General features: G+C 44.2%; 1 protein-coding gene across 6 annotated transcripts in view; it reads left to right on the forward strand.

Annotated features, from left to right (window-relative positions):
• patj (PATJ crumbs cell polarity complex component) overlaps positions 1-26,058 on the forward strand; it is a 133,404-nt gene that overhangs the window by 16,719 nt on the left and 90,627 nt on the right. For all 6 annotated transcript variants that reach the window (XM_030726603.1, XM_030726602.1, XM_030726604.1 and 3 more), the window contains exons 8-17: positions 296-553; positions 684-786; positions 2,655-2,743; positions 4,560-4,689; positions 6,836-6,961; positions 10,225-10,286; positions 10,425-10,616; positions 11,089-11,295; positions 11,604-11,687; positions 12,984-13,175. In XM_030726603.1, the coding sequence (XP_030582463.1) occupies positions 296-553; positions 684-786; positions 2,655-2,743; positions 4,560-4,689; positions 6,836-6,961; positions 10,225-10,286; positions 10,425-10,616; positions 11,089-11,295; positions 11,604-11,687; positions 12,984-13,175 (1,443 nt within the window). The remainder of the gene's footprint in view (positions 1-295; positions 554-683; positions 787-2,654; positions 2,744-4,559; positions 4,690-6,835; positions 6,962-10,224; positions 10,287-10,424; positions 10,617-11,088; positions 11,296-11,603; positions 11,688-12,983; positions 13,176-26,058) is intronic.

Consider the following 26,058-nt stretch of genomic DNA (forward strand, 5'->3'; position numbering starts at 1 on the left):
GATGTTCAAGTCTCTTTGCATTAGGACAGAAAAGTTTCACTAAGCTTGTTGAAAATGTCAGAAGGTGACACCTCAGCATCAGCCCCTGTTTCTGAAGCTCTGTGTCTAATCACACGTTGTGCTCAGCAGAAGGTTTTGAGCTCCTGAGAGTTTTCATGGTAAATCATTAATTTGGCAAAGACCGCGAAATTCATGTTTACGGCGACTCAGAGTTTAGAGATGCTGTTTTTACATTAGAATGAAAGTACTAAATATTTGAATGTGTTGATTCATCTGTTTACTCACCTCCAATCAGGATGGGCGCCTTCGCACAGGTGACCACATCCTTCGAATTGGGGCGACGCCCACTACCGGCCTCACCAGTGACCAGGTGGTCCAGGTGCTGCAGGTGTGCGGGAGCCGTGTGAACATGCTCATCGCCAGGGACCCCCGGGGTCAAAAATCAGCAGTGGCTCCTCCCCCACCACCTCCTGCCTCTGCCCCTGTCTCCTCTTTACCGCCCCAAACCCCGGAGCTGACCCCCCAGCTAACCCAGCGGAGGCTCAGCAAGGCAGTGAGTTTATACAGATCAGAGCAACAGCCACACAAACTCAGAGCCGCTGCATCTGAGTGATGTAAGCTAACTGTGTGTGTGTGTGTGTGTGTGTGTGTGTGTGTGTGTGTGTGTGTGTGTGTGGTTTCAGCCTAACCTGGAGGGATACGAGATCCACGAGGTTCCTCTCACCAAGATGGAAGGACAGAGCCTCGGCATCTCTATCGTTGGCTGCAACCCTCTGACCAGCCAAGGTGAGAGAGCTGAAACATCCAGGTGCCGCACGAGGAGAACGCAGCGAGCAGCCGTGTCACAGCAGCAGGCTGCACTGTAAAGTGCTCTGTGATGTCATACAGCGCCGCCACATGCGGATCAGCCAGAGTTAAATAACTGCCCTGAGACTCCATGAGACCATCAGCTGTCAGTGTAAATCCTTCCCTTTGCAAATTTTCGACCATCCTGCACCTCACTTTAGGCTCTTCATCTGTTGTCTTGCCCAGTTGGAGCTCTGGTCAGCAACTCACTGCAAACTACAGCACTTTGTCAGATTTCTCAGTGAGCACTAAAGTACATTTTCAGTAAAGCAGAGGATTTAGGGAATCCATTCATGGGGCTTTTTTTTTTTTTTTTTTTAAGGGTTTTTATGCAATTATATAAGATTAAGATAAGATAAGATAAAACTTTAATGATCCCATGACGGGGAAATTTGCGCATTACAGCAGCTCAGTACAGAGAAAAAATGAAAAGGATGAGTAAGAACAAATAACTAAACTAAAAACTAAAATAGAATAAAATAAAATAAAATAAAATAGCAAAAAAACTATACACATATACATAAGCACTATATACATAAAATATATATATCAGTGTCAATACACACATTTACATATGCACACATATACACACACATCAAAACACTATATACAGATATCAAAATATTATATACATTTGTAGCCAGTAAGGTACACAGCATACACGGTATGCATTATATGGGTGAGTGTAATAAATAAAATGTATCTGGACTGTATGGATAAAGTGATGGCAGAGGAGGTAAAGTGTCCGAGTGACTCAAGACATTATGATGTGTTGTACAGTCTAACTGCTGTTGGGATGAATGACCTGTGAAAGCGCTCCTTCCTGCAGCGAGGATGTTTCAGTCTCTGACTGAAGGAGCTGCTCAGCTCACCCACGGTCTCATGCAGAGGGTGATGGGGGTTGTTCATGATGGATGTCAGCTTTGCTAACATCCTCCTCTCACCCACCACCATCACAGACTCTAGAGGACATCCCAACACAGAGCTAGACCTCCGCACCAGTTTGTCGATCCTGCTCCTGTCCCTTTCGGTGCATCCACCCCCCCAGCAGGCCACTGCATAGAAAAGGGCAGATGCTACCACTGTGTCATAAAAGGTCTTTAACAGAGTCCTGCAGACACCAAAGGACCTCAGTCTCCTCAGCAGGTGGAGTCGACTCTGGCTCTTCTTATACAGGACGTCTGTGTTTGTAGTCCAGTCCAGCTTGTTATTGAGATGAACACCCAGGTACTTGTAGGAGACCACTGTCTCCATGTCCTTTCCCTGGATGTTCACCAGTGCTGTAGGGGGTGGCTTCCTCCTGAAGTCTATAACCATCTCCTTCGTCTTGCTGGCGTTGATTTGCAGTGCGTTGTTCTCACACCAGCCGACAAAGTCACTGATGACCCCCCTGTATTCCTGGTCGTTCCCATCTGATACACATCTGATGATGGCCGTATCATCTGAGAACTTCTGTAGGTGGCAATGGTCTGATATATGCAGCCTGGCTAAGGGGCTTTTATTATGAAAAGCACTCAAAGCCCTTTATGTAGCATGTCTCACCCATTCACACATTTTCTACATCTAAGTGCTTTCTAACATTCACACTCACATTCAGTATCTGCAGACTGGAGCAGCCGGGGATCGAACCTCACAGTTTACGGTAGCATTGCTGTTTTTAAATATTCTCAGTGGATTTGAAACCTGGACTCTGTTGCTGTGAGGTGATGGTGCTAGCCACTACACCACTGTGCTGTCCACATAGAAACAAACCATTGAATCACTCTGTGTGTGTGCGTCTCTCTCTCTGTGTCTCTCGCCCTGTTTAGATGCAGTCGGTGTGTTTGTCAAAAACGTGGTTCCCGGCAGCGCAGCTGATGAAAGCGGAAACATCCGAGTCCACGACCGACTGATAGCTGTAAGAGCTGTGTGTGTGTGTGTGTGTGTGTGTGTGTGTGTGTGGGGTTCTCAGCCAGCAGTAAGTCACACTTGTTCGGGTGGGTGGGTGTTGGACTGCCATTTGACATCGATTCTGTTCATGAATTTTATGGACAGCCGAGGCGGAGGGTGTCGGGTTCAGAGGGCTCAGGAGCTCGTCTCTGCTTTTCACGGATTGTGTGGTTTTGTTTGGTGACCTCCAACTGAGGCGGTTTGCAGCTGAGGGTGAATGAGCATTAGCACCTCCAACTCTGAGGCCAACGTTCTCAATCATAAAAGGGTGGAGTGCCCACTCTGGGTCGGGGAGTTTCTGCAGGAGGTCAGGCATTACTTTAGGTTCCAGGTTTAGTTTAAGAAGCACGTCAAAAAGATGAGTAACTCAAACACAGTTACCTGTAGACAAATCTGTAACCACTCACAACAGAAACAGCGAGTTTATTGAATGCAGTTATATTTTCTCATTAATTACTGCACCTCCCACTGGTCTCGAGTGTTACAACATTAAAACCAATGAGATCACTTTATAATCCTGGATAGGAAGCTGAGGCATGCTCATCACTGGAACTTAGTAACTTAATTTGTAACTCAGATTTGTGACTTCTTTTAAAAATTGTTCATAAAATTGCACCCCCACCTCTGAAAAGCTTTATTCAGCTTTGCTCAGAACATACAGGCTCGGTTCAGAGTTCCAGGGGTCAAAGGTCCTACAAGGAAATCTGTCAGTCTGCCCGTTCTTGTAACGCTGTTCGGAACAAGCTTCCCAAATCTTTGCAGTGTTAAAGGTGGAGTTTGAAAATAAGATCAACATTATTCACCCATCAGTTTGTAGTTCCGTTTTTTTTTTTTTTTAGAGGTCTTGGATATTTGTCTGTGACGGTAACGGCTAAATGCAGTTTTAGTTGGAGTGTTGGAGTCTGCGTTTGTATTAGCAGAATTTGTTCCTTGATGATGTGATTTTGTGTATTCTTATGTGTTTGACGGGCCCAGGGACTGCGGACAAATAAGCTAGCAGCTAAATCTGCTACAAAACATCTCTTGCCTTAGGACAGTGATTCCCAAAGTGTGGCCTGGGGCCCCCTTTTGGGCCGTGAAGGTACTGCAGGTGGGCCGTAGTAATATGTACAGTTATGTGTTTATATAAATGTATTTATATAAAAAGTGAGTTAAAACTGGTAATAGGAGGTGGTTAGTTTGTGATGTTACTCATTACTCTGTCCTGAATTTACTGCGTTTGTATTGAAGTGTCCCAGTGGCAAGTGGGTCACATATTGGCATTAGCACTTTATATACGACTGGGTAGCATTAACAATTTTTAGCCACCAGCCTGTGGTGTTTATGTTTTTTGAATAAAAATTTCAAGTAAATACATGGAGGTGGCTGAAGAGAGGCGGTCTGGATGGATGGATTCTCCCTCACAGATGAGTCAGAGTAAAACATCGCCTTCAGTAGATGTTTGTCAAATATGTTTCCTGCCATGCCACATATTAAATGTGGTGGTTCTCTGATCTGTTCGTTATTGATTAGTTATTGAATGCTTATAAAAAGGTTGTAAATCGTGAAGATGCACAGCTGCTCTGAGTCACCTGAGCATTGCAGAAGCTCGGCTGAGGATTATTTTCTGAAATGACTTCAGTTAGAGGAGTCGAGCTCATGCTGTCTTGTTTTTTTACCTCCTTGTTTATCCTGCATTTTCGCTCTTTCCCTCCCTGCTCTCTCGCTCATTGCCTGTCTTCATGCTTACTTTCTCCTTCGTTGGTCCTCGTCTTCCTCTCTGTCCTTCTTTGATGCCTGAACAGTTGGATGGTGTCAGTCTCCACGGTCTGACCAACCAGGAGGTTCAGGAGGTGATGAAGCAGACGGGTCAGACGGTCGTCCTCACTCTGGTCAGGAAGAAAGCCAGAACTCTGGAGAGATCGTTGGATAAAGGTAGAAACACGTTTTTGGTCCGGTTTTCTCATCTGTGGCTGTTTTTAAATATTCTGTGCTGTGAGAAACATTCAGATGTGCTGCGTCAGTACTTTGACCACACTCCATCTTTTGTGCGTTACGGCGGTTACTGGTATTTTATTCTGTTGTCAGGCTGGAGGTCTGCCTACGTAGCAGATCTGCATAAAAGGTCAAAGGATCAGCGGAGTCGTTAGGATCCGTCACTGCGGGGAAGTTTCGGTCTGACCAAAAGAGTTGAGCAAACACTCTGAATGACCACCCTGACTGTCCACAGAGCCGGTGTCAGCATGCTGATCGGGAAAGCTCACCTGTTCAGTGCGATGCTGACTGTGTTTCCAGGAGCACAGAGCGAGGAGGCCAAACCATAAATACAAACGCGAATACGTCTGACTCCTCGTTACCGATTAATCAGACAGCGGTGTATGTCGGCTCTGCGAGAACAATAAAAACAAACAGAATGAGAACACGTTTCTTATTTCATTCTTTTACATTACACAGAAATATCAGCGGCTGTGATGATGTTCTCTGACTTTCTGTGTGACTTTCTGTGTTGCACCAACTTCATGATTATATGGTATTAAAACAATAATCTGCTCCAGTGGGAGAAGTTAACTCTGTGTTAAAATTATCAGAGCTTTTCTTCCTCCCTCCTCTGCCTCTGTCCTCTCACCCAGATTAAGAATGACAAATTTGTTTACAACTCGGTGTAATTTTCCCAAACTCTGCTGCAGGAGGCTGCGATTCGTCCTTCACCAGCGTCCACGGAGATTAATTTGCCCGGTTCTGGGTCATTTTTTTGTCTTGCGGTCGGCTGGCCTGCACTGGTCAGCCTCTAGGTCGGAGAAATGCAGGTGATTTTTTAAAAAAGAGGAGCAGCGCGAGGCTCTTATCTCCTCCAGACGTCTTTTCATTTCATTACTGAGTAAACACAGAGCGAGAAACTAGCTGAGTTTTTAACTTGTTATAATCTGGTTGTTTCTGTGGCTCTCTTATCTGCGCTGAGTTATGAAGAGCCCGACAGGAAAATGAGCTTAAATAAATACACATCAGTCAGGAGGTCAAAGGTCAGAGTGAGCAGAGGGCTTTCAGGTGATCTGCTGCGTGTTTAGATGGATTAACTAACAGGGCTGCTGTCAGGATCTCAGAAAGACACAGTGAATTAATTATAGACCAACAACCAACCAAACCCTGCAAGATTTTCACATTGCTTAAAAAATATATTAAATGGCACATTTATTTAGATTTAGTGATATTTTTGATAAACTAGCTCTTCATATTTTATGGTCTTACAGTCATTTCCAAGCTTCCTTGAAATCCTAAAAATGAATGTTTTAGGGAGAGATCGATGAACCTCTAATTACAGCCTCAGGTTTAGCATTTCGGTGGTTCTCCTGGAGCCAGAAGTGACCATTTGACTCGACGGTGGAGTCCAGCTGATGTCTGTCGGTTCTCTGACATCACGCTTGTCTTGAGAGCTTGAAATGGATGGCCACAGGACTCGTTTTGGTTTGTGAAGATGAGATGGTTTGAGGGAGGAGTAAAAGAGGGCCATATTACACCAGCTACCAGCCACCTGCGATGCACTCTACCTGCTAATCAGTGCTCAGTATCATCCAATCAGAAAACCTCAGCAAAACTGAGGCTCCGCCTTCTTGGACAGTCTGTTAATCCAATGAAGTCCACAGTAGCCATATTATTGGTCAGATAATTGCATTAAAAAAGCACCAACACGGTCCAGAGGTCCAGTTCAGATGAAGCCCAGCAGACAGCTAGCAGCTACGGCCGCCTGTGTCACCATTCACCTGCGTTTATTTAAACAGGTGAGATCTAGAAACATCCTCCCCATGTACAACTGTTATGAAGGGAGAAATTATCTCCAGAGACCAAAGCAGTTTCTGTGTCAGCCTGTAAACATGTTTGTTTCTGCTTGATGCCTTTGTGCTGTCTGTAAATTGACAGTGACAGCGGCGCTGATCCAGAATCCTTATAGAAGCCTGTCTCAGCGCTGGGCGTTCATTTCAGTGCTCATCAAAACTACATGTTTAGATATACCAGGCAAATCTGATTGGTGACTTCCTGTGTGTGTGTGTGTGTGTGTGTGTGTGTGTGTGTGTGTGTGTGTCAGTGGAGCGGGAGTCATCTCGAGTGTCTCTGAGGAGGTCATTGGAGGTGAAAGCTCACTCGTCTGGGTTTGGCTCCACGATGATGATGCAGGAACCAGCACACCTAAACACAACACAGCTAAGTAGGGGTGAGAGAACACACGCGCACACACACACACACACACACACACACACACACTTTCTCCAAATGATCTAAATTGAAAGTTGAACTCTTTGTGGCTCTTTGGAAATAACACTGAGTCGCTGAAATATGAAGTTGATCCTTTGGCGAGCAGGTCTTTGTGCCACTAACTGCTGTTCAGGGCCAAACTGCTCAGCTTCACCAGTCTGTCAGGCCAAAAACCACAGAAATATCAGCAGGAAAAACTGTAAAACAAGTAGAAAAATGCAACATTTTTTTCATCAGATTTTCTAGATGAAATTACAAAAAAAGGAACTTTAGAAAAGAAGGACTCTGATGGACAGTTAATACTGATGAATAAGAACCAGCCGATGGTAGTAGAACTGCAGAGACAGAAAAACAGGCTTGAAGTTAGTTTTATTTGCAGTTTGCAGTAATACAGAAGAGCCTTACCTGACATACCTACAGCATCATCTTCCTCCAAGTGGAGATTCACGTTATTAACACTTCATGTCTGTTTGTTTGAGAATGTCTCCTGATGCTAACGTGGCTTTGCTCGGTTTGAACATCTATGGTGATTCAGTTTGATCCGGACTCAAACTACAAGTTCAGGCTGGAGGGTTATTTCAGGAGTTACAGGAGGCCCTTTGACTTTCCTTTTGGGACCACACTCATATAAATAACATTCATTCAGCATCTGTAATCTCCTCGTCCTCGGTGGTGAATCTCCGCCACTGAATTTTTCCTCTTCTTTGTCCTCTCTTGTTCCTCTTTGACTTCTTCGTCCCCATCTTTACCCTTTTCTTCTTCTTCTCCATTTTCTCTTGTTTATCTTTTTCTTTACTGTGTGTGTTCTTCTTCTTTTTCATCCTCATCTTCTCTGCTTTCTATTCGCCTTCTTAATCCTCATTTTCTTCATTTTTCTCCCTCTTCTCTGTCCTGTTCTTCTTTCTTATGCATCAGTTCATGTTTTTGAATAGACCATAAGGGTGTGTTTAGAGTCTAGTTACACTTCAGTAAGAGTAATTAAAACACTGTAACAATGGGATCATGTTATCTCTGTATCTGAAACTCATCTGCTCACTTCTTGTTATTATTACTGACAAATAACTTCTTTAATACTTCATATGATTGTAAATAAAGAAGAGATAAATGTGTTTAATGATGCTGATCAGGCGGTTAAAAGCCTTCTCTCTAAAAGCCTCTGAAGACGTGTGATGCAGGCCTCTAACAGCTCTCCTCGCTGAATTATTTCCTCTCTTTTTATTCCTCATTAGCTTTGCTAAGTGGCCAAAACGCCACGCTAACACTTAGCACGCCGCTTGGCTGCTCCCGGCCGACAGATGTAAAGCGTCCGAGCTGTCTGACAGGCTCGCAGCGATGTATTGCCCCGTTTATTCAGCCAAACGCCGCAGATTAATTGCTGTGTGAAGGCCGGGGTTAGCAATGCTAATTTAATCAGAGGCTGTTGTTGTGGGGCTGCCAGAGCTGCTTCAGAGCACCTCGACACGCGAGCAGATTGGTGGGAACATGGAGGTGTTTTTGTGCAGCTCAGCAGCGGCGGCTTCCTCCCTGAAATCAGCCGGCAGCGCTCTGTAATCTGCTCCGACTGTCACTGTTTCATGTCTGCTCTGCTGAGATTTAGCAGCCTGCTTACTTTACAGTTTATTTAAGCAGTGCATTGCGATGAGCTGCACCGCCGAGCAGCTTCACTTATTCATGAAGCGTTCAGCCACATGACCGGTTCACACATGCCGGGTGCTCCTCTGATTCTGCTGCCAGTGTGACACTCATATCAGCAGCATTTTGATCTCGATGGCTCATTCATTCTGCCATTTGGGAGGACAGGAAACTCTTCAGTGTCAAAGCAAAGGTGAGAATGAATTAATGCCACCTGATGTCATAGTGGAAGCAGTGACAGGGCAGTGGTGTTCTGGTTATGTGGCGTAAATCTAATCATGTGAACTGGTGTGAGCTGGGAAAGATTTCCTGCATCTGTCCCTGTATCAGCTGCCTGTCCTGCAGAGGGTGGTTTGGATCCATTCATTGTCCACATCCATTTACCACTGCTGCAGTCACTGGATGACCTCTACATCAGCTGATAGAGGAGTCTAAACTGTATTCAGACTGGTGGAGATTCTGTGTCCAAATGACAAGACCCACAAAACAAAGCAGCCGTTTCACCTTCGCAGAAATCACTGTGATAAATTTGACTTTATTGGGTGATTAACGTTGTTGACATAAAAAGCAAAATCAGAAAACAGCAATAGGAGTAACAGTTTAACACTCAGCACAGCACCAGTAAAAAGAAAAACTGATATGTAGTCTTTAAAGATGTGAGTATTATATGGAGAAAGTGTGTTTGCTGTACTCGACCTGTTCTGTGAAAAACTGAGCAGTAGTCGTGAGTGCATCCAGTTTAAAAACAGCAGGAGTTCAGGGCAGGCGTGAAGCAGCACAAACATTTATAGGAAGATGAGATGCTTTTCATGTTAATGCCGATGTTTGGAGGAGGAGGACGAGCTCCTCGAGGAGAGCTTTCTGTGGTCTCAGGTCGGTCCGGGGTTTAAGCCTCAGCGTCGAGCCTCATCCGGCAGTTTCAGGGTCGTTCAGACGCGCCCACCACAGAGGAGGCGCTTATTTCTCCACCAAAAACATTTCTGAAAAAGGCCATGCAGAGGTCACATTACTGTTCTGCTCTGAACTGCCCCATGAGTCTCATCTTAGATGTATTTCTGTGTTTTGTGGTCATTTTCCTTCTATTTTTCATTGCTTGGTGTTTCTCTGGTCCAGGCCCGCTGATCTTTGACCCCTTGATGTGTGCCAAGTCGGCTCTTTCAGTACTCCAGCTGTGTGCTGATTGTTCTGGATGGTGCTGTTACCTGTGCTGCTTGTCAGACCTGTACCTTAATGAGTAGTTTCCTCATTAGGAAATGCTTTGTTTATCATGGTCTGTATCTGAAGACAAGTGAAAGCTTTGATGGTCTGTCAGACCACCTGGTGACGCGTCATATGGTCCTACATTTGTGATGCCTTTTGTTAGTTTTTCTATGCTGTGTAAAGGTCTTATATTTGCTTCCCTATTAATTCAGATACACAATGTGTCTCCTGTTAAAAGTACTACAGTACTCTCATACTGTACTACTTACTTGTTTTGCATCACTTTAATATGACTTAGGAGACAGTTGTTCTAAGTGTGTGTGTGTGTGTGTGTGTGTGTGTGTGTGTGTGTGTGTGTGTGTGTGTGTGTGTGTGTGTGTGTGTGTGTAGCCACAGAGGCAGAACTGAGGGCTAAATGGGAGCAGGCTCTTGGACCGAATTATCAAGTCCTGGTGAGACGACACATTCAAAATGATTCACTGCTCAGCATAAATTCAGTGTTGCTGATGTTCACACCCCACTGTGTGTGTGTGTGTGTGTGTGTGTGTGTGTGTGTGTGTGTGTGTGTGTGTGTGTGTGTGTCTTATCAGGTGGTGAATTTGGATCCCATCATTGAAGATGATGAAGAGCTGCAGAAGTCATCAAAGCTGCTGCCCATCCACACTCTCCGCCTGGGGGTTGAGTTGGACTCATTTGACGGTCACCACTACATCTCCTCTGTGGCCCCCGGAGGTCCCGTCGACAGACACGGAGTCCTGAGACCAGAGGACGAGCTGCTGGAGGTAAACCAGCAAATCCTGCAAATCCTACAAGTCATGAAAGCTTACATGGATCATCACAAAGACAAAAAGTAGGATAGTGAGATTTGAGAATTTGGAGCCAGAAGTGGTCATATATTATTAAGAAGGTGGAGCTGGAGAGGAGCTGGGGGTCATATGGTATTGACTTCTCTATCTTTATGTATCCCCACCCTGAATCCTCCCCTATTAATGTAACCACAAGTTCCAAATTGAACATCATGTTTTATACAGTAAGAGCTGAAACAGAGACCGAGACCATAGACTCATCAGGAAAGTGTTTATTGAGCTCAGTCAACTCTGAGCTCTTTTTCTCATAGACTTCTATATGATCCGAAGAGTCGCCCCCTGCTGGACATCAGGAAGGATGCAGCTGTGCAGCCATGTCTGTGTATGTTGTGCATCATGCAAAGCCAGATAAGTCCTGGATGTAAATCATGTTTCCGTTCCTGTGCAGGTGAATGATGTTCAGCTGTATGGAAAGTCTCGCAGGGAAGTGGTGTCATTCCTCAAAGAGGTGCCTCCTCCGTTCACTCTGGTCTGCTGCCGACACCCGATCAACGACCTGGAACCAGAATCAGAATCTGAGCCTGAATCGGAACCAGTACTACTACTAGAACCAAAACCAGGACCAGCAAGACAGTCGCAGCATGGTGTGGAGGAGGTGAGAACAGGGATGCGGTGGTTTTAAACTAAAGTTTGATTTATTCACTTAAACCTTTTTCATTGACTGGAAACAGTTTGATCATATTGTGACATAAAGTTTGCACTAAATGATATTCCAGCCTCAGCATGAACAAACACAGCGCAAAGTGTGTGTCACAGGGTTCCCACAGCTCATGAAAAATGGTTTCTCTTGGTAATTGTTTTCTTTGTCGTGTTAGGTTTTACTTCCGTTGTCTAATTTTTTCGATTAATTTCACCTGCAAAAACTCGTGCCAAACCGACCCTGTGTTCTGTGCCCTTTGTCAGATTGAGATGAAGCTGTCGTCCATGCTCTGCAGTCAGACAGTCCTGAGAGACGACAGCAGCCAGCCACAGCAGGCAGTCAGGCAGGTAACTGTCTCACTCTGCAGCCGCCCGCCACACACACCAACATGTAGAGGAAGGGTTAAAGGCAGGGGAGTTTGAAGCCAGAGTGCATGGTGAGGCTCGGGTGCATAGATCACCTAAAAATGTTCATTGACACTTTGTATCCAGTTTAGAGAAAAATCCAGTGGACTGATTTTGTCAGCTGTGCGTGAGACCGGTGACATGACTGGAAAAACTTCCCGTGGAGAATCCGTGTTTTTAAAATTAAAAAAAAAAAAGTTTTCTATTGTGTGTTGGTGTCATTTACGGTCGCACTGCAGCCGCTGTCTCCATCTGACACTGAAGTAAAGAGAGGGTGGTGAAGGATTTTCACACACGTTATCTGAATAAAAATCTTCAGAGTAGAAATACACTCAGAGTCCAACATCCAGAAAGGTGTCGTCTGCAGCTGGTTTGGCTGCAGGTTCATCCATTGCTCCCGTGTTTTATTCACAACACGCTTGCTGTGCATAGATGGATTATTGTGAGCACAGGCCATACATACAAACCTGCCACAGGCTGACCTCCTACTCATGCAGGGCGCTGCATGTTCCTGTCCTGAGCACACTGAGTTTGGGTGCACAGTAACACCAGCCGGGTACAGCGTGGGTGCCTTTGGACTTAGATTTGTAATTTTGACAGGTTCAGTTTCTGCTATTCAAACACAAATTTTAATGAAACAGCAGTGAAAACTGTTCTTCTTATAGCACAGACTTTCTGCTGCGGCTCTTTGGAGAAAGGTCGTCAATCAAGTCGTTAAACTCAGATTCAGAGTTCATTCCTGACATCCTGAACATTTGTTAAAAGAACCCTTAGACTCCACAACCACACAGAACTGAGTCATGACATTTGGCATATGTGTTCTTTACTCTTCAAAATGCTTTGCAGGCCTGCTGAGTTCACCTTTAACCCACAAACTGCCTGTGATTTCTTCTTTAGCCTGTGTCATTATGATGCAATTTAATCAGTTACTTTACCAAACATTTTTCTAATCATAATCTACCACTAAATGCTTTGGCATTTAGTGGTAGATGTAGCTCCCGCTCGGTTCAGATCTCTTTATTACTAAGTGTTAGCAGCTAGAGTTCATGTTGTGGACGGCGCACAGAGAAATCACTCAGAGAACATGAAGGTTTCCTTCAGGACGGAGCTCCTCATCAGCTGCTCCTCCTCATGTCTGAATGTCCTGTGAAAAACTAAACTTCCACTGAAAGCCAGAAAATGTCTCACTGAGCGTGCTCTGTGTGTTCACACTAACTGGTGTTTGAATATTTCTGTCAGGAGCAAATCTCACCTGTGGAGGAGGTGCTGAGGGAGGAGAGGACTCAGTACAGTGAGGAAGAGGAGGAGGAAGAAGAAGAGGAAGAGGAGGAAGAGGATGGAGAGCTGGCTCTGTGGTCCCAGGACATTCAAGTGTTAGAGCTGCAGAAGGAGAGAGACAAAGGCCTCGGCTTCAGCATCCTCGACTACCAGGTAAGAGCAGCACCTGCAGCTCTGACTGCTGTTCATACAAATCAGACCTGCCTCACTGGTCCTGAAATATCAAAAAAATATCCAGAACAATTTTTTATTTTATCGATCTGTTCAGGTGGCTTCACCTTATAGGCATCTTTGTGTACTTCAGTTTTTATTATTGTCCCTCGCAAAATAAAGCAGGAGGATGTTGTCGTCACACCGTCCGTGCGTCTGTCCGTGAGATTTTATTTTTCTGGTCTATAGACTCCAAATCCACTCAGAGCTGAGCCATGAAATCTGGCACATGTGTTCTTTACTCTTCAAAGATGTGCAGCATGATATTCATATTCCTGGATGTTTGGTACCTTTGTACACTTTGGCTGTATTTATCTGAAGTGGAGAGTAAACAACATGGAGGATTTCAGGCTGCCAATGCTATGATAATATATGCTAATGATTTGCAGCCTCTTTCTCATGTCTGATTGGCTTAGCCTAATCATGTGATCATATTGTGGGTTTCCCCATATCTATCAGCTGACCTCGGTCCCTGAACAGCTGGCTGTAGCTGATAGTGAGAAACTTCCAGGTAAAGAGTCAGTCTGTTTATAGGAACATCAGTTCTAGGCTGCAGCCTGATTGGTTAGCCTGTGATGCTGATTTCTGATTAACTGAGCATCGTCTAACATGTTGGTCAGGGATGACTTATGGCCATAAATAGTACATCATTGAGCAATATTAAAGCCATACCTACTGCTCAGCAATATTGCTCACATGTAAACAACATGGTTGCCTTAGGATTTCTCTTGTTTTGTGGGGTTACTGTATACATGTGCTGAAGGGGTGTGAGGGTGAAGGTGAACTTTGTACATTAATTAAGTGTTGAGCATGGGGTAGGGATTAATAAGTGTGTGCATACTTCTTCCTACTCCATTTCAGGCATGGGGATTTTGTTTGATTTTTGTCTGTCCGTGTTTCTGGGTATGGGCATGTCTGTGTGTATACATATATGCCAGTATATGTATGTATTGGTTTGTTGTTTTATATGTCTGAAATAAAGACGATTCATCATCGTCGTCATCATAGTGATGTTATACACAATGTATTGATATCAGCAGATTATCTACTAATATTCTTGTACATACAAGTATAATATGATGTGAATACCTCAAAGTATGCATTATATCTGGCTATTGTTGATTGATATAAATAGCCACTATGTAGTACACACCCTTGTACAGAGTGCAGTACTTTCTCTGATTTGTTTCGATGGAAATGTTTGTGTCTATTCTAGGATGTAGTTACCAAAAAGTATTTGTAGAAATGTTAAAGACAATCACCTATATATGTCTTACAGCATGCTTACAAAGGATTTGATTTAATGAGTGTTGTTAATATTGAAAATTTATTTTTGATGGAACATAAATAATATCTTTACTAACCTGGGGGGGAACTAAAAGTATTTATAAAAGTTTAGGGCAAGGCTGTAATGTTATCCTGACATTCATTTTATATTTTCATTAATGGTGGGAGGATTTCCCCATCTGTGATCGGTCTTGTTCCTCTTTTTTAATTATGCTCCAAACCTTTTATTGAAGGTTTTGCTGCCATCAGTTAGGCTACGTTCACACTGCAGCCTGAAGTGACCCAAATCCGATTTTTTCGCCCTCATGCGACCTGTATCCGATCTTTTCATGCCAGTCTGAACAACACAGATCGGATTTTTTCAAATGCGACCCAGGCCACTTGGATATGTGGTCCTAAATCCGATACGTATCCGATCTTTTCAAATGCGACCTGAGTGTGTACGGCCAGGTCGCATTCATCCGACCGGCACGTCACTGATACTCGACAAACGTCACTATTCTGCGTCCCGTTACGCGGACGCGGGAAGGAAAACGTGTGACTTCCGCAAACATTAAGCGCTCGCTACATGTGACGTTATTGCATCCTCTACTACGCATGCGGGACACTTTCAGGTTCATCTGCTGTTCACACACAGATCACATCCAAGTCGCATATATTTGGAAATGTGAACGACCACGCCAAAAAAATCGGATTTCACAAAAAATCGGAATTGGGTCACTTCAGGCTGCAGTGTGAATGTAGCATTCCCTGCTGTGTGGTCAGCTCACTCGTAGGGCTGCAACGATTCATCGACGTAATCGATGAAGTCGACTACAAAAATTAGTCGACGTGGAATTTTAACATAGAAGCGTCGTATTTTAAAACCCATCCATCCATTTTCTTCTGCTTATCATGGGATTTTTTAAAATGTATTTATTCATTTTTTGGAACTGCAATACACTACAGGACGATATGGGGGTGGTATTGCCTCCATTGTGTGCCAATAACAACAATACCAACGAAGAAGAAAGTAACGGAATAACAGAACAGAGAGGAGGGAGGAGAAAATGAAAGAAATTAGAAACAGACTGTCAAAGGTGTGGGAGCATTTGACAGAAGACAAAATAAAGCTGAATGCAGAGCAGAGCTTTCCTTCCACGGCAGCATCACTGCAGTGCTGAGCGTTTAAAACGCCGGCACCCTGGAGCTGTGACATCAGCTCTGGATGGGTACCATACCTGTCGAGTCTCCCGTTTTGCCCGGGAAACTACCGTATTTTCCCATAAACTTCCTGTATTATAATGTAATAATTTAAAAAAAAAGCATTCCTGTGCCTCTCCAAACTGAATTCTGTCAATCGCTTTGTGAGAACTGCCACCTGCAGTAGCCTGGGTGGCAGTTCTCATGAGGTTAGTGCTGACAGCGGGAATAAATCCGGTACAACAACTGGACCTCAGTGGGTGGCAGAAAATTTCCCATACTTTTAATTATAAAACTTGACAGGTATGATGGGTACGTTAGTGTGTCGTAGATATATGTGAATGTTTGTACAGTAATGTTTCTGTTAGTTTACCTGTCGGAAACAAGCTCTCATGGATAATGTTTGCTAAGTGGTACCATTTCAGTTATGATAGCTAACGAGTGAAGGACAATAGGACCAGCTACTTTGGCTCCTATTTTTTTTTCTCGCATTATTATTAGCGTTCATTCTGAATAGTGCAGAAACTTGTATTTTTATGGGTCATTATTTTAATTGTGAGAAGAGACAACAAGGTGGTAACAGGTGGGCAGACTTGAACAGGTGAGGTAAGATTGAAATAATCATTGACTAATCGATAAAATAATTGACAGATTATTCAACCACCAAAATAATCTTTAGTTGCAGCCCTACTCACTCAGATGAAGCACATTTGAAGTGGACCTTATCTGCTTCCATTTCATGCTTCATGTTTTTATTCTTAGCATGATTCACAGCTCAAAATAATCCTTTATCTGATACTGGATCTCGGTTCAACCCCTCAGTTTGTCCTCTGTCTGAAGCAAGCTGTTTTAACTCCTCCCCCTTTAAGATGATAATCTCATTGGCTGTCCCTCACAAACAGCAGGAGGATGGGGGTTTTGTGTCAGATATGAGCATATAAGGATACCCCTTTTCTATGACATCATGCAGAGCCAAGAATAGAAAAAAGAATGAAGAACATCAAGTTATAAATGTGAGTTCATAAACTGCTTCTGTCATGGTTTGGTTTTGTATCTTTGTGGATTAGCACCCAAATGCAGAACTCAGGAGACAGAATATAATTTCAAAACGCAGCTTTAATCCTGGTAACATACAGGAAAAACAAAGGCCAAAACATTAGTGGAGAATCCGAGTACCAGAAATCTCATGAAACACCGGGCAAGGTGACAGCTGTGAGTGACAACACGACAAAGGACAAGGGGAGACAATATATACACGTGCCAGATAACGAGTGGAGAGGTAACAGGTGGAAACACCTGGGAAGACAGGTGAAACTAATCGAGAAAACTAGACAACGGACGTAAGACCTAACACGACACAGAAAACAATTACCAAAATAAAACAGGAAGACACACACAACAGAATGGGAAAACAAAAATAGCTTGACCCAACCGAGGAACAAGGAAGACGAAAGGGAACTAACTAAATGTTACTTAACCGAGACACACAGAGATCCAGCCCAAACATAGCCTAAGATGTAGGAATCAGAAGGCAAACTACAGGCACAGACTGCTGGAAGACAAAAAGGAAAAATATAAAGAATACAACCTTTGTTACAAAAGGTGAACAAAGTAAAAATGATTCTCAAACCCAAAATGAATCATGAACGCTCAAAAAAAAAAAAAAAAAAATCAAAACCCTGTGTCTAAGACAGGGGGAAGGGAGCGTGTCCCTGCCTGCCTGTTTATATAAGAGACCACTGTTGAATTGTCTGTCCTGACTAAGACATGCTCGCCCATCAGAACTGGACAAAAATGCCTGAGTTAAAAATGCGGCTGGAGCGGCCTCTCCATTCAATCCCGACCCAGAGGCTGTGCAGTGGGCGCCGCTGTCTTGCCAGTGGGGAAAGAAACGGCGGGGCTGCGAGAGCTAGCTGCCAGCTTTGGCTGCGTTTCATTATCTTGGGACAATATCACGCTGAGCCTCTGTCTGCTTCTTCCTCAGTTCAAAATTGGCCAGAATGGCTTCAAGTGATTGCCCAAATAACCCAACAGCTGACACTGGTTTGTCCGAATAAACAGCCGTGTACCCATCAGAGAGGGTCAGCCACAGATGCTGCTGCACCACTACTGTTGAAGCCATCCCTCTGCCCAGGGAGAGCGCCGCACAGCGGGACACATGGAGAATGTGGTCCGTGGTGATTCTGACCTTATTAAGGAGAGGCGCTGTATGGCAGAACCAGTGACCCGAGCTCCACCAGGCACATCACCTGGTGTATCTGGAGCATAGTGACAGAATTCATGGCACAGGCAGTGCCGGGTAAACCATGTCAAGCTGGGATGCAGAGAATCTGCAGAACTTGGACAGAAGAGTCGAGGTGCCACCCACGCTATGATTGTGGGACGGGGGGCAGATAAGCTGCCAGGAACACAAACCATGGTGGTTTCTGAGCTGGCGGAGAAGACTGCCAGTCCACCTGCAAATTCTCTGCTGCGAAAGAGGGGAAAAAAGGGACACGTCGTCTCGGCCGGTTGGCGCAGCAGAGGCGGCACACTGGGCCTCCAACAGGCCCATCTGCTCCTCCAACAAACCATGCAAGTCCAGGCCCATCTCATTGTATATTCTGCATAATGACGATAAAGGCAGTATATTCTATGTCCAGCAGGTCATCATCATCCTGGTAAGCAGCTTGCTCAGGCTGAAGCTGGCCAGCACGCTTGCATGGTTCTGGCTCGACTTCAGCTAACCCATCTACGTGCTCCATGTGGTCCGTTCAGCTAATTATGGGGTCATTGACCAGAAACTCCTTCAGACCCGGACAAAGCCAGGGCCCAGACTCTGAGAGGAGACGGCCATCCTTACCAGCACTTTCTCCACAAACATCAGAGTGTAAGAACTGAGGGATGACTGTGATCATGGCATATATGTGTGCAGGTGGGGCCGCACATATGTCATCACAGGTCATCTGCCTTAAAGGCGTGAACACAGGAGCCTTCAGCCAGGACACGTGGAGGTGTGATATCCCGTCCTATACTGTGTGTGTTGTTCCGAGTGAATCAACTGATAGGGAACGTTGGACGTGGTCAGTTACTCATGAACACATCTGAGCAGACTTTAACAGCCTCTTTGTCTGATGTTTTTTTGTTCCTTCTCTCAAAGGTCAAATATTCAAAGATTTTCTGCTCCGACAGACGATCTGTTTCAATCCAGCTCAGTTTCTGACATTCCTCACGTGCAGAGCTGATGTGGTCGTTCACGGTGAAGCCGGCTGTAACATTTAGGTCCTCAGAAAGTGGCGTCCATCTTTATCTGTAAACCCTCTGGACACCCACAAGAAAACATTGTTAAAGGGGATCGCAGCCAAGTCGAGTATATTTTAAAGAATCCGTTTTGATCACATCGAGTTGTCTGAATACCTGCTGGACGCGGCTAAAGCAGGTGCAGATGCTTCCAGGCAGGATCACAGAGCCTCAGACTGGGGGTCACAAGAGGAACATTAAGGAATGAATAATGAATAAATGAAGGATGGTGGAAAATGGTGGCAAAATGTTTTGATGGACATTTTAATGCTCAGTCAGCTCTGTTTTCACACAGACAGCTGTCTGACATTCAGATGGGCGTGTATTGGTACGTGTGTGTATTTCCTGTCTCCTCACAGGACTCATGAAACAATGTGAGTGAAGCTGATGTTTTAATGTTGATGTTTTAAAGTGAACATCGTCTGATTTTTGCAGTGCAAAATTTTAGATTCATCGCTGTCTGGGGAGTGAATTTGGGAAACCCTGGTGTGTCTGCTGTCTTTTTCCCCAACCTGCTTCGGCGCTTTATCTTTAGGCACAGCTTCACCTCCAAGACCTCTGCCTCCTCCTCCTCCTCCTCCTGCGTCAGATCTAACTGAGGCGGTGGAGCGAGCTCCAGGTTAACTCCCAGTTGGTCTACATCCATGTCAGCCTGCACACACAGTATCTGCCCAGGAGGCCTGCGTGTGTGTGTGTGTGTGTGTGTGTGTGTGGTGAAAATGAGTTGTTTTTTGTTCATAAGACACGTTAACTACACAATAAGAAATGAGAAGCTGATCAGATCCTTTTCTGGGGAGTGATTTTTATCCCGGGCCTCTTCCTGCAGATCTTTGTAGGATTTGAAGTTTTAAATCTTTTTTTATCTGATGTGCTTCCTTTCTGCAGACCTTCAGCTTTCCGAGCAGCACCCATCCGTGCAGACTAAAACTTCCACAGAGCGATTTTTCATTGGAGCGGCTGTAAATCAGTGAACATAGATTCCTCACTGTTGGAAACCTGACATTAGAATTTTGTCTGCATATCAGCATCAGATGTGACTCTTTACAGACTGAAGAGGAGGTTACTGAGCATGCTCTGTGGGCCCAAAATCATGAAGGAAGCTTGGAAAATGTTTCCTTGTTTCTGTCTCCTGATTAGCCATCTCCTGCAGAGCACCACCAGCTCAGGCCAACCTGTTTGCGTTCCCTTTGGATTTCCAAACTGATCATCGGTAGGCCCCTGTGGAGCAGACCAGCTGAGCCAAATGGGAGAACTGGCTCAATCCAACTTGGTCTGCTTGGTTTTTGTGCTTCACAGTGGGCTCAGCAGTCGGTATGCGATCTGCTCTGATCTGCCTCTGGTTCTCCTCATTGTTGCGCAGCTCATACGTCCGCAGGAAGGAGTCCAGTAGGTATCAGAGGTGCTTGCTTACACGAGCAGAAGTGGAGCTTTCCTGGGCCTGTGTTCACTGTGAAAACCTGAAAACGTTGGATTCAAGCAGCTGACAGCAGTCTGAAAATCAAACGTTACATTTGTTTTTTCTGTCCTGTTTACGTGACATACGATTTTTTTAAAAAGCCGGTCTGAAGCAGTAAGAATCGAGAGTGAAACCAACTCACATCAAATTTAACAAAATAAAATGAATCAACTTCCCTCACGAATCTTCACCCCCTCTCTCCTCTCCTTTCTCTGTATCTCTCGCCCAAGGGCATGTCGGCCCGGTGTTCCTGCCAAACTGTTTCCTGTTACTGACTCTCCGCCTGTCAGAGCTGAGTGAAAGATGGTTGGAGGCAATAAGAGGAGAGCTGATGTGTCTGTCTGGACTCTGGCTGATAGAGGCGTCAGATTTTAGTGGAAGCTAACAATGTGAACAGTTTCACACCACAGAAATAAGCGTGTCTTCTCCAAAGACCGAAGGAGCATGTTGATTGTGAGAGGAACAGCTGAAGTTCAGGTTTGAAGCAGAAAGTGGGTCACGGTGTGAGGACGGCATTATTCTTTATCCCATCTTTGTGCCATGGACTCTGTCCTCCTGTTGGCTAACATCACAGACACACTGTTACAGGACGAAAAAGATGTGGCTTCAGATCGTGAAGCATCGCGCGATAAAGGCAGAGGTGGGAAGTAACGAAGTACTAATACTTCGTTACTGTACTTAAGTAGATTTTTTAGGTATCTGTACTTTACTTGAGTATTTATTTTTCTGAGTACTTTTTACTTTTACTCCCTACATTTTTACACAAGTATCGGTACTTTCTACTTCTTACATTTTCAAAACAGACTCGTTACTTTTTAACACGTCAGGGAGAAGTTTGCGTTTCCGGTCAGTGCGCCGTCAGTCATCAAGCGATCTGAGCCTAATCGGCGGAATATTAACATATAAGAGACAATCGTACTGGCGTATCCTCCATCATCGGGGCTTATCGGGTACAAAGGGATTAAATACACAAACCCATATAATTAATGTCTCATTTATAGCGCTATAATCAGGGGTCACAGCGGGCCGGACCGAATCCGTAAGTTATGCTCGCGGGACATAAACAGCTTAGCTAGCGCTACTGAAGAGGAGCGAGCATGAAGGGAGTAACGTGTGGCAGGTAAATGCAACGTTTCTAAATGCTCAACAAATATCAGCAAACACACAAAGTGTGTGCAGTTTGTCACACAGTGTGTCTGCTAGCTAAAAGAAGAGCTGCTGTATTTACAGGGAGAGCAAAGAGAGAGAAGTTCACTCAGAGATGGAGGAAGGGGACAGGAGAGGAAGAAGAGAGGTTAGAGTTAAAGGTAAGGACTGGAAAATAAACTGAAGTATGCTGACTTTGTGGTATTCAAAGATTGTATGAAAATACTGCAGTTTAGTACGTAATAAACAGGTTATCTTGTTGTACTGTATTTACAGTAAAGCTCTGTGTTGGACTGGAGCACAGTGTTTGTGTTCATGGTCAGAGTTACAGGTTACATCAGTGCAGCAGAGATGAGTTTGAATCAAAGCTGCTGATGCTGAGATTCATTCACTGAATCCAACATTTCTACAGCCTGTATGCTGTCAGTGTAGGGGATGGAGATCAGCTCAGATAGCTGTGAAATACTGGGTTACATCTTTGTGAGTTCAGTTCATCCACACAGAGCAGTAAACCTCAGAGCAGCAGCAGCAGCAGGTCAGCTGATCACAGCCTGCACACCAACATCATTTACTGCAGCTCACAATAGAAAGCTGTGATTCTTCTCCCCATGCAGAGCCACTACAGCTGATCTTAGGATTCCTCCACCTTCTGAATCCCACTGTAACCCCTGAGTATCCTCATGTTGGTGTTTAGGTGGAGGCACAGTCACCCTCTACTATGGAGGACACAGAGAATAAAGCTGTGCTTAAATTCCCTTTCACAGTTTGTGATTCAAGCTGAGTCCATTCATTAGAATTCAAATTTAGATTGGAATAACGTTTGTGTTCTCATGTATTATTTTATATTATTACAATAATATATAATAAGGTTCAGTTAGCTTTACACAAAAATCGCAGGTAGAAACGTCCTCCAAAGAACTACTTTTACTTTCTTACTTTGAGTAAATTTCAGAGCCTGTACTTTTTTACTTTTACTTAAGTAAAGAAGTTGAACCAGTACTTCGACTTTTACCAAAGTATTTTTTAACACAAGTACTTGTACTTCTACTTAAGTACAGAATGTCAGTACTTTTGCCACCTCTGGATAAAGGTCACAGGATTCATCACCAGATTATAAGAAAAACTCTTCCTTTTTCCCAGAGTCAGTTTTTAGAAAAACACTCTTCCAAACATCTTCTAAAACCTTCTCACCACCTGGCAGCCGCCTTGGGAATCTAAGCAAATGGGGAGAAATCCACAACTTTGATTTCAATGATTGATGCGACATAAAAACTGCACATATGGAATCATCATCAGTCACATCTGATTTTTAAAAAAGGCTCAAGAAGTTTGAGTTTCCTCCAGTCTTTTCCTGCAGGTTTTACTCGCGGTATGGCTTCATTAACGGCTCCATTCAAGGCGCCAACAGGATCGATGTCTCTGGCTCCTCCCACCACGGCACAGAACAAACACCATGATGTCTGGTACCGAGCCATCTGTCACTCTCCCACTCCACTGTTTTCCAGCTCCACAGCCTCAGAGGTGGAGGTGCTAGCTCTCATTCCCGCCGCTTCACACTCGGCTCCAACCTGCTGCAGTGTGAGCTGGAGGTCAGTGATGACATATCCCAAAAAAAAAACCAATGACGGGATCCTGAGACCGCCAAACGGGAAACCCTGCCTTGGCTGCGTCTAAAAGTTCTCTCCATGAAAATGATGACTTGATGCCAAAGGGCAGAGGCGGAGTGCACCGCCCACCGGGAGGGGCTCTGATTCACCCCCGGCAGTGCAGACCGTGCTCTCACCTGGTGTTCATACACCTTCTCTTTTATTTATTTCAATTTTCGTTTTTTAGAGTCACTCAGTCAAAAACATTTGCTCAGGCGTCAGTGCTTATGCAGCTTCCTCATGTGATTCTTAATTTTGAAACAGTAACACATGAACAGAACATGGGGAAATGACTTCATGAAGCGATAAATGTATAAATATAAAGAAAAACTGTGCTAATAAAATAAAGTTAAACGCATGAAGGACATTTTGGGGAGATGTACTCTGTCCACATTTGTTCAGATTGACCCTCCTGTGGTCTCGTGGAGGAGGTGATTGATCTGATTGGTCAAAGCTGCAGTTATTTCTTTGTAATTGCTTTTCTGGCAGCTACGCTCAAGTTTCCAAGTGGGTATTTTGTTTTGAAGTTTGCAGATGAAAAATGTAGAAATCCAAAATCGAAATTCATCTCCAATAAAATCCTAAATTCTGTCCTCAGAAGCCTTTTCAAAGTCCATGAAGCGCATGCAGCCTGACTGGGCAAACTGGGCAGATCCAGTGATCCAGGACGAAAACTGCATTAAGATTTCTTTAACTTTTACAAAGATGCCCACGCGAAACAAAAAGAAACAGAGTCCAAATGTTTCAAGCGAGTATTGATTAAGTTTGTTTTTTAAGTTAGAAATGTGATCAAACCTGAGAGGCGCGTAAAGGTCCTGATAGATTTTCATAAAATCACAAAATGTAAAGTTGGGAGCTCCTAAAATATTCGGACTCGTGTTTATTTCAGTGAATCAAACCTCCTGAGTTTGATTCTCACTGGCATCATAAAGGTCTTAAAAAGTCTAACTTTGTGCAGACGCCCTGCAACCTACATATCCAAAAAAACCAAAAACCCTCCTCATTGTTATGTGTGTGTGAAACATTTCACTACTTCTGGCAGATACACTTCTAATTTCTTTTTTTCAGCCTCTCTCCTACGTTTTTCTGATTCCTCCACTTCTTGACTGCAGCGGCCTTTCTTTTTCCGGAGGATCTTGTAGGAGTGGAGGACTTGAGTTCTGACTCCTCACCACCTGTAGCCATGTTGTTCAGTCTAAAAATACAGCACGGCTTTGTTCTGGCAGCCTGAAACTTGGCACGGCAGCTCGTACTGCAGCGCGGGCGATGCCCAGGGTTCGACACCGGGGAATTCACACTGTGTACATCCGCTCGCACCAGGAGAGGGTTTTATAGTTGGTACGAGAGGCTCTGGGGGGGTTTGGGTTTGGGCCGGCCTCACAGTTACTCTGGTTAAAAACTCGGAGCAGAGAGCAGCGCTGATGGAGGATAAAGCAATCACCTGCAGACTTTTATACTACTACTTCTTTCACAACTTGTTTTAAACTTCATAAAGACAAACAGATTTAATTCAGTCGAAACCACAAATTTGTCCGCTGATCAGTCACTGTGGACGAACTTTTCCTAAGTCTGTACGTTCGAGTCCGTCAGCTGAGAGAAATCACAGGGACAATACATTTTTTTACTCGTTACTGACGCAAAAGAGCTTTAAATGTGCAGTTTGTGGAAGACGTTTTTTTTTTTTGTTGTTTGTTTTTTTTAATGAACAGTATTTGATTGTAAGATTTGAGAACTTCAAGGAAATAATAATATAATATAGAAAAACAAAGCAGGCAAATCTGTCGTGTAGTCAAGTCAGGAAACAGGAGCAGCAAAGCCTGAATGTGACTACACGGATGGACCAATCCTACAGACGCCCACTGTACTTCGGGTTACTTTTGTACGCTACACAGCGTTCAGGTTTTTGTCCAGTTTTTGTTTGTGTTTAGTCGTTCTTAAGAATAAAAGCTACATATTTAGTCCACAATGAGATAACCTGTCAGTCTGGGCACCGGTGCCCTCAGCAGCGGCCGGTCGGACCTTCGCTGCTCGTATCCACATAAAGAGCCAAGAGCTGAGAAAAATGATGATGTTTGTGTTGATGATTGGATGATTTTCTCAGTGCTCTGGTGAAGTCTGTAAGAAGACCCTCAAGAGTGCTGACACAAAGCCTGGCCTCAACTTTTATATTCAGGAGGTCGTTTGATTAAATAAACACGGCAATTTTAGTGGAAAAAAATCTTCTTCCTACATATATACAATATGTATTACAATGTAAAAGTATAGAAAGTGATGTACACGACTGTGTATGCGGTGACTGAAGGGGTTATAGACTCGTTTTCATTCAGACTTCCAGCATGATTTCTGAGCACCTGTAATACTTTGTTCTGTGTGGAGTCTGCTTGTTCTCCTCATGTCTGTGTGGGTTCTCTTTGGGTTCTTCCCACAGATGTGCACGTGAGGTTAACGGCTGACTCTAACTCGACTGTAGGTGTGAACGGTTGTCTGTGTAAGCACCGTGATAGACCGGTGACATGTGCAGGTGTACTCCACCTTTTGACCTGTGACAGCTGGGATTGGCCCTACCCCGTCCCTGAATAATAAGCAGAAGACGATGGATGAGTGTCATCTGGAGGAAATGGATTTTCCTTCTGAACTCGTTCAAATTTTGGGGTTTTTCGTGCAGCCTTTAACTTTATGACAGGGTTGAGTTTAATGAAAGTATTTGAGAACATTAGTTCATCATCACTGAGTTTTTCATGTTGGGTTTTTTGTGTGTGTTCTTATCTCGGTTTTACTCCCGTTTTCCATCTTGGTGTAAAACAGGACACAGAAGGAGTGATTCCAACAG

This window comes from Archocentrus centrarchus, chromosome 4, assembly GCF_007364275.1.
Source record: "Archocentrus centrarchus isolate MPI-CPG fArcCen1 chromosome 4, fArcCen1, whole genome shotgun sequence".
Classification (NCBI taxonomy): domain Eukaryota; kingdom Metazoa; phylum Chordata; class Actinopteri; order Cichliformes; family Cichlidae; genus Archocentrus; species Archocentrus centrarchus.